At 41.0% G+C, this 16,667-nt stretch overlaps 1 protein-coding gene across 1 annotated transcript; it reads right to left on the bottom strand.

The window, feature by feature from the left end:
- Positions 1-14,790: 14,790 nt before the first annotated feature.
- On the bottom strand, positions 14,791-15,921 carry LOC128746251 (uncharacterized). Its single transcript, XM_053843300.1, has one exon. It carries the CDS (start codon positions 15,919-15,921, stop codon positions 14,791-14,793), a length of 1,131 nt encoding a protein of 376 aa, XP_053699275.1.
- Positions 15,922-16,667: the final 746 nt, after the last annotated feature.

Consider the following 16,667-nt stretch of genomic DNA (forward strand, 5'->3'; position numbering starts at 1 on the left):
TCAAACCAGTAAAAAATTCTAAAATGAAGAACGAACTTTCGATTCGATACATCGTTCGATTTATTTACGGTTACAAGTTTTTAAAACCAATTTTTCCCGATTACAGTATCCTGATTGGGGCTGCAAGTAAGTTTATGTACGAACAGAAATTTTGCCTTAAAGAGAGGTTTGAAGCCGTAATGCTAAACTTAGTCGTAGGAATAGCTACTAAATCGCACAAAACGCATTCATTCGTTACTGTTTAAAATATAGGCACTAAAATTTCAGTTCATTAGCATGTTGTATTCGGCTCGATGATTCATTTTACGCTTAAAGTGAAGCTTACATAGAAATTTGCACTCTAAACCATTGTTAAACCGAATGGATGAAATTTAATTCTTGGAACTGGAAACATTAAACAAACCGCAATTCGCTGGCAAACCTCTGCTGTGCTAACGACGGCAACCGCTAATAACACAGCTTAGCTGCCATTATCACACGTGAAATGTGTGACGTTTTTCCCTACGCTAGTTAGTGCCACCACTTCAAATCCCAACCGGTTCAACACCTACAAGCGAACCGCATTTGGTCCACTAATCCAGCTGGGAGCTGCGAGGATGAGAACGCTAAAAGCTATTTTATACCGTCAGTGTGGTTTTTAAGGCCGTCAGCATGACCACTGATTGTGCTGGCCCGGGTTCCGGCGTTGTCACCACACAGGCAGGCAAGCAGGCAGGCAGGCACACATGGACCAACGGAACTGCCGTCACCAGGGAATGACCCATTTTGCGCAGCCGATGATGGTTTCCAATGTTCCTGTAATAAACTGGACCATATGATGGATTGCGAGGGTAATTGTACTTGAAATGTTTATTGTGAATCAACGCCGGCCGGTAAAGTAAGAAGTAAAGAATAATGGCTTTGTTTAACATCGTCATTAAAAATCTAACTTCTCACAGTTAAACTACAACTGAAAGAAATTACAAATAAAATAGCCATTAGTAAGGTTTTGCAATTTCAACTAACTCAATCAAATTATCGAGATAATTTAACTTCCTTTATTGGGTCTCCAACGTATGAAACATCTGTGCTAATTTTGGATCCAATTTGATTCAAATTCACTCAAGCCTTCACCGACAGCAAAACAGCATTCATTGATAGAAGTGCCCGAAAGCTCATGTGCAATCAACCGAGGAGCAGTCCCCCTATTTTTTTTTGGGTGAAGCAAAACAACAGCGATTTGCTTTTGTTTCACTGATTGAATTAATTTTCCCGTACGAAATCAATTTGTATACGAACGTTCCCACGTGCGACAATCAAATAGAAAATGTCCAATTGAGCTCCAGTATTATTGCTTCCTGTACTATTTCCATTACAGGCACGTGGCTTGAGTCTTTTTGCGTTTGATTTTTTTTTATATTTCTTTCTTCTTTTGGGTTTACCATTCACTGCTGGAAAGATTTTTGCAGTCGCGAAAAATTGCGAATTTTGTTTAGTTTACATGACGTCAATAAAAAAAGAGTTTACTTTCACGTAATTTTGTAAATTTTGTTTTCAACTATGCTATATATATCAACCAGTAAAAAAATATGAAAACCATTTTGTGACGCACAAAATCAGTTCTATCCCAGGTTTGGTTGAATATTAGAGAAACATTAAGTAGTCAAAAAATAGTCAAAAGATGCCGGAACACATCAGAAAGATCGGCTCACAAAGTTAGTTGGTTTAAAAAAGAAATTCTTCCTTTCGGATGCGGACTTATTTTACGATTGGCTAGAAAATGCACAATCATGTTGCAACGGTACGGTACGGTGAAATTCTTTATTCATCATCACAACCACCACCACCACCACCCGGCCCGGTTCGTGGTGGTGGTGGTGGTGGCAAACCCGTCTGCAACTACCATCTCATGTCATTTTGCACTAAGCGTGTCCTATCCGTCGTTGGGGATTGCCCTCACAATGGTTGCTTTTGTTCAGCTTCGTTGAAATTGAAGATAGATCGTTTGTGTTTCCCCGTTTTTCACTACTAACTTGAGCCAGTAGAGCTTTCCGAGCTTTCTGTAGGGAGTGTCATAAATATAAACATAAACTTGTAATGAATTTTTGATCAACCCAGAATAGTTATGATTGAGTAGTGTAGAATATTTTTGATTGTGAAGTCGAATTTTTTTCGGTAAGTTCTAAAAGCGAAGTGGTAAACATACTACCGTTTACAGGTTTACATTGCAAATTTAAATTTTATATAACCCTAGCGGAGAATACAACCCAGCGGAATACTCCAGTGGGTGTATCGTTTTCTGCAGTAAACATTGTGTCGCTTGATATTCTCGCACCTGGCACTCAGGTGATTCTACTATCAAACCATTCCTGAATCAGTTGGTGTTGCATTGAATTCACTGGCTAGTGATTGCTGCGAAGCAACCATTTACGCGGGTGGTTCAGAGTCAGAAGACGGTCGAAATTTCGAATGTTGGAAATGGATATTTTTGTCCGCTTTCCCAAGTGTTTGAAAAATGACTAAACGAGTAGCGATTCCGTCTGGGGTATTGAATGTGCATTACCAATTCTGGCAATACAGTTGATTTTCCGGAACGATGCACGAGGAGCTACGTAAACCGTTACCGAAACAAATGATACAAAGTGGCCGAAACTTCAGAAACTTTTGACGTAGGATTTCGCATTTATTTGTTGATATCGTATACTGTGTAACATTTTGTGAAAACGAATACTAAACTTTAACATTGGAATAAAAGCTTTCAAAAGCTAACTTTTTTTTACCCAATATTACACTAAAATCTCTTTTTACACGGTTTGTTTTATACGATTACTCGAAAACGGTGCAACTTGGAGACCATTTATAAACTACTTGACGAATGTCGGTTATGTGTCCAAGTCCGCCGGTCCGGTAGCACAAAGGGATGAAATCAGAGATCTCCACTGCTGACGGTTACCCGCCATGGCTTTTACCTGTCGCCAGACCAGGTTCTCTTCTACAGCCCGGATGTCGTTGGCTAGGCTGTGTCGCCTTGAGCCTCTGGGTCTGCCTCTTCTACGCCGTCCTTGTGGATTCCAGTCGAGTGCTTCTCTGCAGATCTCGTTCGCTCCTTTCCTCAAGGTGTATCTGAAGCACATCCACCTACGTTCACGAATTTCTGTGGCTATTGGCCGTTGGTTACGCCGACGATGGAGTTCCTCATTGGATATCCAGTTGTCAGGCCACCAGGCACGAACGATCTATATCGCAGGCACCGGTTAATAAATATCTGTAGTTTTTGCGTTGTCTCCGCTGAGTTGGTGGAATTGTCAGTGTTCCCTACCATAGATTTAGTTTTCGCTACATTGACTGTGAGACCTGCTCCCTGGAAGCACTCGGAGAGGCCATCTAACTTCTAGGTCGAGGTCATTTAACTACTCCATCGTTAGAGGATTCCAAGGCAATCCTCGATTTGGTCTACTGTCAATTGCTCCAACAAATATCTCATCCATAACGATGAGAAACAGAAGCGGTGATAAAATGCAGCCCTGTCTCACGCCAGCAGTAACCCTTATGGGGTCGGACAAGACGCCGTCGTGCAAAACCTTGCACGAGAACGCCTCGTACTGAGCCTCGATGAGATGGACTAGCTTATCTGGAACTCATCTACGCCTAAGTGCGCCCAGATGTTTTCGTGGTTGAGTCGGTCGAACGCCTTTTCGAAGTCAACGAACACCAGCAGAAAAGAGTCTTGGAATTCGTTGATCTACTCCAATATAACGCGGAGCGTTGTGATATGATCTACGCATGATCGGCCACCACGGAATCCAGCTTCCTGCCGCCGGAGAGTAGCGTCGATCTTCTCCTGAATCCGGTTGAGGATTAGCTTACAGAGTACTTTAAGAGTAATACAGAGCAACGTGATGCCACGCCAGCTGCCGCATTCAGTTAAGTCTCCTTTCTTAGGGACTTTGACCAATATGCCCTGCATCCACCGGAAAAGATGCGGTTTCCCATATATTGCTGAAAAGCTGATGCATCATTTGGGCTGACAAAAATGGGTCAGCTTTGAGCATTTCGACTGAAATACAGTCTATCCCTGGTGCTCTATTAGATTTCATACTCTTGATGGCTGTTACAATTTCTTCCAGCGATGGCACCTCCGAGTTGACGCGATTAATTCGACGAACTGTAGGCGTCATACGCTGCTGGTTTTGTTGGTCTCTGGCATTTGAAACATGGAAGAGTTGTTCAAAATGTTCAGTTCATCGCTTAAGCTGTTCTGTACGGTCAATCTGTAGCTGACTAGCTCTGTCCTTTAGCGGCATCTTTGTATTCCTCCTGGCACCACTAAGACGGCGAGAAATATCGGGCAGCAAACGGATATCACCATTGGCAGCGGCGGTTTCTCCTTGTTCGGCTAGAAAGTTAGTCTAGGCTCTCTTGTCCCGCCTACAAGCACGTTTAACAGCCCTCTTCAGATCGGCGAATCGTTGACGGGCAGCTGTCTTAGCCGATCTGGTCCGCGCTCGCTCAATGCCGGTTTTCGCCTCTCTCCGCTCGTCGATCTTCCTCCAAGTTTCATCCGAAATTCACTCCCTCCGTCCGCTGCACGCTTTGCCGAGGGTTTCATCACTGGTCGTGATGAAGGCGTTCTCGATGCCGGTTCATTGCTCTTCGACGGTTCCACCAGGTGGCAGCTCCGAAGCTCGAGATTCAAGTTGTTCGACAAAGGCCCTTTTCACCTCAGGATTCTCCAACCGGCGGACGTCGTAGCGGTACCCAACTTTCTCCTCCCGTCGTTGGACACGTGCGACGCGCAGACGTCTCTCAGCGATAACAACATGATGGTCGGATGCAATATCAGCGCCGCGTTTGTTGCGTACATCAAGAAGGCTCCTTCGCCATTTTCGGCTGATGCAGATGTGGTCGATTTGGTTTTCTGCTAGGCCATCGCGGGAAACCCACGTGACTTTATGTACTGGTCCATGGGGGAAGAGCGATCCACCAATGACCATGTTGTTATTACCACAGAATTCTGTAAACAGCTCCCCGTTTTCGCTCATCTCTCCTAGGCCATGGCATCCCATGACGCGTTCAAGTTCCGCGTTGTTTGAGTCAATCTTCGCGTTGAATTTGCCCATGTGAATTTGGATATCCCCCTTCGGGATTTTCTCAACCACGCTGTTCAGCTGGCTGTAAAAACTCTCTTTCTCCTGCAGGTCGACAGCACCTGTTGGCGCATAGCACTGGATTGCTGTAAGGTTCCTAACCCGTGTTCTGAATCTGGCAACGATTATTCGCTCATCTATCGGTTCCCACTTCATCAGGGCCGCATGGGCCCCTTGGCTCAGTAAGAATCCAACTCCTCTTTCTCGAGTAGCATTTTCACCTCGTATGTCAGAGCAGAGCAAGACTTGCCCGAATGATATCCTGTGTTCGCCAGTACCCGGCCAGCGCACCTCGCTCAGCCACAGGATTTCAAGCTTCAAGCGGCTAGCTTCCCTTGCAAATTGAGCCAGCTTGCCCTGCTGGGTAAGGGTCAGTATATTCCATGTTCCGATTTGTGTCCGTGTTTTCATGCTAAAGGTCGTTGCCAATAATCCAGAGAGATTTATTCTTTCATTTCACATGCCACTGTTCCTATGGAAAATAGTCCTAAACAGCCTCCAAGTGTCTATATTATGGACGTTGCGATTTTTGGAGCAACCTTATCGCCATCACGAATGCGGAAGAGCGGCTAACAAAATCCTAAAATCCCACTATGTGAATGACTATCTTAGCAGTTTTGAGACGGTTGAAGGAGCAAAAACAATCGCTGCGGATGTGAAGATGGTACACTACAAAGGTGGAATTGAAATAGTTGAGCACCCAGCAAACACCAACTCGTATGTCAATGTACGAAAATTATCGATATTGACTTTTAATAAATTCAGGATCGTAAATATAGCCTAAGGAAATGCGCTCTAGTTTATATTCTGTCGTATTTGACGATAGCAAGTGATTGACCTACGACTTCCAGTACAGAATTGTATAGCATTATAAAACTAATTGCTTTGAGTCGGATCTCATCACATACGAAGACTTATAAAGTCAAATTGAAAACGTATATTTTGTAGTACGTATATGGCCTCCAAATTAGTACGCATATGCTAGTTTTGTGCATCAGATACGATTTTTCAGGGTATATATAGGTACATATAACTCATTTGTTGCTCTGATATGCATATGAAAATGTTTACTGGGTAGCTTTTGATTACCTGGACTGTGGATCAGCAGAAACTACAAAAGAACACGGAAAGAATTCCGATTCCGATACCATGAATAAAATCATGAAATCATAAAGTTTGAATTGCTTTCAAATCATGATTGCATTGCCATATCAGGCAGCACAAAATCATGAATCTTGCGTTGTGATGTACTGCAAGAAGTTCGTGATATCATGGTTATTATTCAAGGTGTATTTCCATAAAACATAAGCTAAAAACCTGAAATCATGAGTCATTTTGCTTATTTTGGAGATCAAATTTTTATCCGTGAACTTAATTTGACGGGAAGCAATGGCACTTTTACAGTGCTCACCGTACACGTGTGGGTAGTCTTCGATTTGTCTACAAGGAGCTGTATCTGCTGTATTCAACGTTTCATTGGTAGGCGTGGTGCACTGTTCGAAATTTACTCCGATAATGGGAGAAACTTTACGGGAACTGAGCACATCTTGACGGACCAAATTAACCTTTTTTTTAACGTAGACGCGGGCAGTCAAATCTTTCAAACGCTGGCACAAAGTGGTAGTTCATATCACTGCTTGCTCCCTACATAGGAGGCTCCTGGGAGCGCTTGGTGCAGTCCATCAAAATACCAATGAGCGGTCTTCCGCAAGAGCGCCGGTTGGACGATGGAGCTTTGTACACCGTATCCGCAGAAGCCGAAGCTATTGTAAACATCCTTATAATTTTTTTTGCTAGGCCGAATAGGAAGCGTTTACACAAAATCACGTTTTGCTCGGTTCTTTTAGTGGTGTAAAGCAACCAGTCGTAAAGGCGATCGATTTAGCTAAAGCTAATAGTAGGCATATGATCCAGTATAGTGTGGACGTCTTCTTCAGACGATGGATCAAAGAATTCCTACTCTAACCGAACAAACCAGAAGAGTTCGGAGAGACGAAAGTAGTGCAACCTGGAGATTTGGTTATGATCATCAACGAGTCTAGGTGGAATGGATGGCTTGGAAGAGAAGCATTGACGGTAAGTCCAGGAAAAGACGGTAGAGTAAGCCGGGCAGTAGTTCAGACGTCCGGTGGAGTATTCCGGAGGCCCGTATCTAAGTTGTCGCTGTTAGAGGTGGACCAACCTGGTCAATCTGAGGCTGATACCCATCTTTACGAAGCGGGGGATTCTACTATTGACAACTTTTGTGAATCCTATGATCAGTTGCATGCATGAAAGACGACGCACGTGCCATTGTGGGATCAGAAGGGTTTGATCAACTATAAGCTACTCAAACCTGGGGAAACCATTGCTACCAAACGCTACCGGCAATAAATGAACAATTTGATTAGATCTTTGGGTGAAAATTGACTAGAATTTCAAAAAAAAGCATCACAAAGTGATTTTTTTGCATGACAATGCACCACTATATACTATATACTGCAAAACCGATCGAAACGTTCTTTCAAATGCGGCTTACTCAGCAGTCTTAGCAACCTTTCGAATACCGTTCATTTTCACCGATAGAACACGAAATTGTTGAGTTACGCTTCAATAGGACACCATACGAACCATTGCTTTTCAAGAGATGGCGCTTTTCTAGTGGTAGTAAAATCTAAATTTCTCACTTATTTATGTTTACCTACCTGAAAAACAATTACTAATCATATTGTATTTGTGGTACAGTTATTATGTTATACTCAATTTTCATGATTTCTGCCTAATTTTGATAAAAAACAAATAATTCCTATACCTCTCCATAGCATCTTACTACCAGTCATGCGAGAGCCCTATAAAGCTAAACCCCAAAAAGATACATTTATAGGGCTTCATGAAAAGTATGTTTGCGACATTTCAATTCGAAAAAATTAAATTTCGCAACATGAACGCAATAAATAAAAACAATGTTTACCAACTATTTATTGGTTCAGGTGTCAAACGTTGTATTGCGATTAGCGATAAACACAAAAGAAACTGACATGCATGAGAGAGTAAGGGTGTTGATTTCAGATTTTATTGTCGCGCAAAATTCAGATGTTATGGAAATGCACACTATGCGCTACGAAGTAACGACATCTGTTGTATTCAACAGGGAAACATTGATAGTTTCAAGCATACTCTCACGCATGGCGCATGATGAAACACTTGCGCCAACTTCTGTTATTTATTATCAGAAACTAGAGGCGGTGTCCTATTCTTACGAGAAGATTAGTTTCAACATAAAATTAAATTTAGAAAAAATGTATAAATTTAAGAAATGCCGCAATATCAAGATATTTGATCAAAATGAGATAACATGCTTTTATAGAATACTGAAATAGATCAACCGATAGCGAAAAACAGCCAAGGATCCAAGATAAAATTAAAATACAAGTATAGAAGTGAATTAAAAGAAACGCATTGAAATTGTATGGAAACTCCAAAAGATATTCATAATAATTCTTTTTAGTTAGCAAATTGATTCAGACTCATTTGTTCAAGTAAGCCTCAAAATATCCAAGTAAGTGTTCAAATTTTCTTCCAGCTCGTTACTTTTTCCACCCGTTTCAGTTGAATTCGGCAGCCATTGGCATGTGCTCTAATTAATCTTCATTCTTTTTTTTTTTTTGTTCTTACTGAATGCGCACTAATCGGTTTGCTCGCAAACGGAAACCGTTCCGAGATGTACATTGCGTGCCCAAGTGGCCAAAATGAATTGATGCCTGCTTCTAGCCGGCTAGAATGGCTAGAACGACCACACCTTACTGCGCCGCACGTAGGACACTCGCCAGTCGCCACCGTTCGACAGGCAAAAGCGCTGATGACAACTCCAACAATGTTTCCATTTCCTGTGTCGACCCGAGTGGGCCGTTTGATTTATGGGATCGAACGTGTCACCCCGGGCCGTCCGTCCGTGTGGACTGCTGGCGGCGTGCACTGGGAAACAGGAAACAGATTTCTCGTTACACGAATCCGCCGTGCGATCTGGTTGTGCGGTTTTGGATAGCGCTCGCCTGGCCTAGCGTAATCGATGTTCCACGGTAGTGTGGCGGAAAAAAAGTCCGCCGTATATAATGGAGTTACCTACTGACTAATGGTGAACCGGTCGCTCTGGCTGGCCGGTTCAGAAGATAATGATTTCCTTGAAGAAGCTTTTACCAGTTGGTCCTGCTAGTAGGTACTGAGAAAGAGAATTCTCGCCCCAGCTGCAAACGAGATGAAGCATAAAATTATATTGATTGCGTTAGATCCTCGATGAGGATGTCTTAACCTAACAAGACGGAATTATTCAAAAGGATTTCTCATAATGGAATAGAAATGGACTTATTATTATTTCCTGCTTCCGCATCAATCAGATTCGGTCAAAATATGAATGATTTACAGAGTTTTCTATCACACGTTCTTAGTAAAAAATAATGATCATCGTTTTCTGTTTCGTTTCAGGTAAACATCGCGTACATTTTCTGTGAAAATAGGAATAGATGATGGGACGAACTGTAGTAAGTAATACAAGCAAAATAAGTATTTTGACATTTATTCGACACACTTTAAAGTCTAAAAAAGAAAACTGTGTTAGAACCTACAGCATAAAGATATTTCAACGAAACTCAAGGACCCCAGAGATTCAACCTGCTTCAGCACAGGCTGGTACAGATTTTCAACTTTCATGTTTTGATTGGTTTCATTGCTGTTTTTTTCTCTCGACGGTTCTCGTTTGGAAATTGGCACACGAAAATCGAAAGCAGATTTCCGTTTTTATCTCTCTCTCTCTCTCTGTTCCGCGACCGGCCAGCTGCGCATCCGGTACGGCAGGAAATTGAACCAGGTGCGTTAAGGATTTCGGCTCAACAGGTTGCTGGATGGGATTAGGTAGAGCGATTTCGTTTGTCTAGTTATATTGCATGAGACGTCTCTCGATGTTTTCACTGGTCACAGCAAACGGCAAATGTTTGCAGTCGAAAATATGGTTCGGGCTTGCGATGAATCCAATTACTGATTGCTATATTGGATTATCCATTCGGTTTTTTTTCCGCATTGCGAAAATGGGATCAGATGTCATTCGAATAGTGCTTTTCTTGTTTTATTAGCCTCCCGTTGCTAGTTCAACAGTTAGTCTTCATGACTTGTTTTTGAACTTTAATAATAGTTACTCAAAAAACGGCATTGCATTCAATTCGATACAGTTTGCCTTTGATAGGCATCCCTTCATGATTCCCCTACTGACACAGTACTGGCAATTAGGAGGTCATCACATACCCTTACCAAATGCCGCGTCACGAACCACAGCGAGCAGCTGAAGGAAATGCAACTTTTACTTCAACCAAATGCGTACTTTCGAGCGCACCTAGTTTCACATCGCAGATGCCCGGGTCAGGAAAGGGTAACAAATTAATCCATGAATTATGTAACACACTAACGGTCGGCATCATGACTGCAGAGGAGAGTGCCGGGCAAAGAGTCGTTACTACAACCGATGACGGTGCCGTGAAAGGTGTACCATTTTTCAAATCTTGCCTTCACTCCTCGGCCGGGTACGAAAACTAAGTCTCAACGTGGCTGTGCTTTGAACCGTAGTAGGTACATTACCCCAGATGGGTCTACTAACTGAGCGAATGGCAGAACTGTCAGGTGATTGTGCAACTTCAATACAGTGTCAGATGATGAAAATTTTCCAAAGTTTTTCGTAGCTTGTTAGCCCGTTTTCATTCACTATAAATTTACAGAACAGAGATGTTAATTTTAGTGGTTGCAAACAACAATGGATAAAAGCTGTTTTGTTTCTACCACAATGAGTCTGCCAACGAAATCCCAGAAATATATAAAAGTATTATTTGTGTCCAGGCACAGCCACCCCCACTACCCGCTGGGAGCGGACGAAAAGAAAAGGAAAATCGTTCATCCAATGTGTACAGAATGAAATGAACTGAATGATTTCCTGCTATTCAACTATGCAAGCAATCAAATTGTACGCAAGACTGTGGTACTCTATCAGAGTTCCAGTTATTCTCTGACATTATAAAGCTAATCAAAAACCATCTTTTTAGCTTTCGTTGGCTTTCGTTGGCAATAATCAGTAATGAATCTGATGAAGATCTGGCCAGTAGATTCAATAGCTAGGTAGGTATACCGAGAAAGCCAATCAAGCAAACTAATCCCCATGGATTTAAATCAACCACTGACAAAACGAACGGCGAAGCTGATCTATTTGTCAACATTGCTACCACGGTATTGCCACTTTGGATGATCTATTTAATCAAAGTGACTATTCGACCACGAAGTAATGAACCGACTGCTTACTTTATGATGATTGTGAAAGATGCACTGGACCGTAGGCTGAAATATAATTAAACTGGGAAAATGTTAGAACTACAGTAATGTTCCGATTTTGTCAGCTCCCGATTATGTCTACCCCCGAGCTTTTTATCCCGAATTTGTCAGTCTATAAATTTTGTTTAATTTTTATGCTTTTAAACATGATTTATAAAACTTTTCTGCCTGCTTGATACTATTCTGATTTTCTGGGGAGAGTTTTGAATAAAATTATGCTTTCTTGCGAGTAATTCAGCGTCAAAACTAGGGTATTTTTAAAGTAAATGTTCTACAGTTCCGAAATAAGCAAAGATAGAGGTATACCATGTTCAGCAATGTTGTGTATTTTTACTATTTGTACTACTTTGTTAAACAGGAAAAAGTCATACAACAACAACAAAAACAGCTAAATCTAATCTCTAATCTCACACTAACGCAGCCAATTCTGGAAGGCATCCTGGAAAATGACGATTACTTGAATCAATCATTTTTCTTGTCAACGGCCAGGCCAACTGCGCAGCATGTACCGCAGAGAGAATTCCAAGGAATCAAGTGGAACTAGAAAAAATACCTAATTCCATCAAACTCCTTGAAATCAAGGGAAGGAAGAAAGCGTGGACCTCCCGTACCAAACGCTTCCCATATACATAGATAATGATTTATTTACATTCGTTGGGAGTATCTTTGCTAATAAGGGTTAAGTGATACTCCGGACCTTCAGGGATGAACTAATGGCATTTAGACCAGAAGCCAGGCTGCAATTGGCCAAGGATATAGCGCCTTATTTCGCTCTCTGAAAATAGATTAGTTTACCAAAAAATTAGTATAAATCATATAATACTTGAAATTAAAGTCGTGTGGTTTAATGGTTGCCTAAAACTACATTTGTAAGGTTAGGAACTGAAAACCGCACGACCCCGCACCTCCTAGCTTGGCTACTCAATTATACAAATTGAAGTATTTCCAGGTATGGCCACGTGGAGGCGCTAGGTAGGGGCTTGGGATGGCTAGCGCTATGTTGGGCGCTTCTTCCTAGTTGCCTTCCCCATTTCATACCCAACAACAACAAAAAAAAAAAACAAAAACAGCTAAAATAGAAAAACTGATTTTACGTTTTTCCATTTAGGAGAAATAGGATTTTTCTATCTTTGCTGAAGAGATAGAAGGTTACTGTCTTCAGCAAAATTTCTTGTAATAATATGCTGTAAAACTTTGCAGAACACATAAATGTGTTATATTGAAACTGAAGAAAAATAATTTTTTTATTGCACTTTTAGAGGGCTTAATCAAAATTTGAATTCCACTGGACGATAGAACTTTTAATTTTAAGAAACTGTTCCAAAGGTTCCATAAACCTAAAACCAAGTTTCCCCGCTCAAAGCTAATGCGCACAAAAAAAGGTTCTGGATCAGTGTGCTGTGCCCGGTTCATTGAGCTTTCGGTTGACCAATTGAGGGTTAAAACTTAATTTTTAGTAGGAGTCTTCGATATTGCAAGGTCTTAAGTCTTGAATTTTGAAAAAAAATTGGAAAAAAAATCCCCAGTCTTGTCAGTTTCTCCATTTTGTCAGCCCAAAATTCATCATGGGGCTGACAAAATCGAAACATTACTGTATCGCCTTCTGTGAGTACATCATTTCATGTGTCGTGAGGCTTTTTCTATGCAACTTTGTTGACCTAGTTCTCGATCCTCTAATAAAGATTTTGATACTCCATTTAGCAACTCCTTTTTACTTTACCCTATTATTAAGGTAGTAACTTTTTTGCAACTGTTTGTAATGATTTGAGTTGAAATTGGTTTTATTCTTATCTAACTATAGTTTAACTATAAACTCACAAACAACAGATTTTGTTATGTATTCTCCTAGCTTGGTATGTCTTTCATACCGTTTATCGTTAACAGCTCTCAAAAGGGACTGATGAGCATTGAATGAAATACATCATCAAAATGTGCAACAGTGCAAACAGTAAACGGGTCTTCTTCGGTTTGAAAAGATAGGTTCAGTAATACTTCGACATAAAGCAACTTTACTTTTATTTTTGTTACGCAGTATCGAAGCTGCATTATATCGAGGCCAAAACGAAATGTATTTATATTTGTGCGAATTTGATTGCAAATGAAAGGGGAACCGTTCAAACCATAAACTTCCATCTTTTTTGCTTATTGAACCTGCGCACTGTGGGACCATACTGAAAAAGATTGTTAAAAGTATATGCATGAAGAAGCTATCTTGTATGTTCGCCATTGCGTTTATGCTGTTAAGATCGACTGAAGTACATATATTGTATTGCGGATTTTCGGCTTTCCAGTCAGTTTTATATTGAAAACGGCTTTTTTATACTGCCTGACGTTTCGGCCTTTGGTTTAGGCCTTTTTCAAAGGTAACTGCAATAGTTTATTTATTATAATAACAGGATATAACTTTAACACATTGAACATAAAAACATATTTTTTGACTTCTACTCACTACGGTTACGTTTTCTTGTCTAATCGTTGATTGCCAACGGAAGGAAGTTCGAATTTATACAGCTCCAATTGCATTGGTTTGGTGACAAAATAATGTACACACCTAAACCTTTTGACCATAGTGCACAACTGAATAGTTTTTAAAAAATGGTGCGCAAAAATCGATCAACTGCGGTGAGCTGAAACAGGGCTATTAGGGTTGTGGACTATGATAGACACTCATGAGAGTTGTATAGGAGACGGTAGACTTTGCTGTGCTCTTTTCGATTGCTTATTGTTTTTGATGGTATGTAAGATGCCAGCGTACGTACTGCTCAAATTGTCTACATCGCTACGATAATTAACAGTGTTGGGAGTGTTAGTAATGTGACACATCTCAAGTATTGGAAGAGCTGTGGTTCGATAACTGCGGTCAATTATTTTAGTTTTGCTTACATCGAAATTGTGTTGGTGTTGTATCATATGGTCAATTAAAGCTGTTCTGTCACCTAGTTTAGCTGCTTCTGTATTCGTTTCTACTAGTCTAGCATGTTTGCTTATATTAGATTTGTGTCCACTGAGACGGGTTTTCAGCTGATTTCTCGTCATTCCAATGTAGCACTTCTCGCAGTCGGCACACGGGATGCTGTAAATTACTTGGGACTGCTGCAACGGTGGTACTGGATCTTTTACAGGTGGTAGCAGGTGTTTTGTCGTTTTTATCGGTTTGCTGGCAAGTTTTACGTTAGGATAGCTGGCTTGGAAGGTTTTGTTTATTCCTGTGCTGAGTTGAGGAATATACGGAATTGCGCGATACGTGTATTGTTTTTGGCTGGACGGTGCAGTGGTTAGCTGTGATGGGATATGCTGTTCGATTTCTGTACCGGCAGCTTCATCGGATTGGAGCGGTGGTGGCTGGCTGAGGAGTTTCGATGCGATTTTGAATACGGTTTAGCAGTCTGTTGATCAATGCTGTCGGATAATTATTCTGGCGTAGATGTTGAAAGATGACATGTTTTTGCTGATCGGATGATTTGTTGGTGGTGATCTTGATGACACGATTGATAAAATTGGTTGCAACATTGATTTTCATGTGCATAGGGTGGAACGAGTGGTAGTTGAGTAGCCGGCCGGAGGCGATACTTTTGGAATACCATTGAGTAGTGATGCTTTGGTTTTCATTCCGGATTACTAGTGTATCCAAAAACGGGAGGCGGTTTTCGAGCTCTGTTTCTTTTATAAACTGTATGTGGGGGTTGTAGTTGTTGAATGCCGCCAGATTGTTGTCAACTTCGTCCTCTGGTAATGCAAGTATGAGGTCGTCAACATACTTTTTGAGCACTGGAATATTGTATTGTAGGTTTCTAGTAACAGTATTTAGTAGGGTTTCTAATACGAATTCGGCTAGAATGGGAGATAAACAACTTCCCATTGCGGTTCCGAATGTTTGGAGGTAAATTTTGTCACGAAATCGGAAGTAACTGGTGTCGATGCAAAACTCTATGATTTCCAGGAACAGATCGAGATTGATATTGGTGTTGCTGCGTATAGTGTCCCAACTCATGATTATGTCGTGCATAACCAAATCCTTAGGAATGTTTGTGAACAACGATACTACGTCGAAAGAAACCAATACGTAGTTGGTCGGAAGGGTTATTTTGTTTATGTACTGGACGAAATCGAAACTGTCGATGATGTTGTATTTGCTGTTCATGCTTTTGGAAAGGATGTTTGCAATAAACTTCGATAGGCTGTATGTTGGCGATGTTATAGTCGGTACTACGGGTCTAAGCGGAAGTTGTGGCTTGTGGGCTTTAGGTTGTCCGTAAATCGATGGGCATACTGCTGTGGTTGTTTGTAATCTTTTGGCGGTGCTCTGATCGATAAGTTTTAAGTTGAGCAAGCGGGAAACTATTGCATTATTTTTTCTCTGGTACGTGGTGGTTGGATCTTTGGTAAGTATTTGGTTCGTGGGGCTGTCGAGTAGTGCCAACATTTTTTGGTCGTAATCCGCATTATACATGATGACAGTACGTTTTCCTTTGTCCGATTCCAGGATGTATACGTCCTTGTGTTGTGTTAAGAACTGTTTTAAACTTGCAGTTGCACTGGTGCAAAAGTTTAGTAGCGGTTCCTTAGACTGGTTTTTGTTGTCACGACAGAGGTAATTTTGTATCTGATTCACTAGCGTACAGCGGGTTACGTTTTGAGTTTGTTTGTCGTCAGTGGTGTGTAGTATGGACTCTATATCTGCTATGATATGATAGACTGCCAAGGTGATGTCGTCCGCAATTCAGTTGTGCACTATGGTCAAAAGGTTTAGGTGTGTACATTATTTTGTCACCAAACCAATGCAATTGGAGCTGTATAAATTCGAACTTCCTTCCGTTGGCAATCAACGATTAGACAAGAAAACGTAACCGTAGTGAGTAGAAGTCAAAAAATATGTTTTTATGTTCAATGTGTTAAAGTTATATCCTGTTATTATAATAAATAAACTATTGCAGTTACCTTTGAAAAAGGCCTAAACCAAAGGCCGAAACGTCAGGCAGTATAAAAAAGCCGTTTTCAATATAAAACTGACTGGAAAGCCGAAAATCCGCAATACAATTGTTAAAAGTCTTTTCTCACTTTTTGGGGCGAACCAACCAACGGTTGAAAGCCCCATCAAATAGTAAATAAATAAATTTTCTCACCTTTACTGACTATTTTCAGTTTAGGTGTCTTCGGAGACGTTTCTTAAAATAATATTTTGCATCTTTTGATTTT

Source organism: Sabethes cyaneus, chromosome 1 (assembly GCF_943734655.1).
Source record: "Sabethes cyaneus chromosome 1, idSabCyanKW18_F2, whole genome shotgun sequence".
NCBI lineage: Eukaryota > Metazoa > Arthropoda > Insecta > Diptera > Culicidae > Sabethes > Sabethes cyaneus.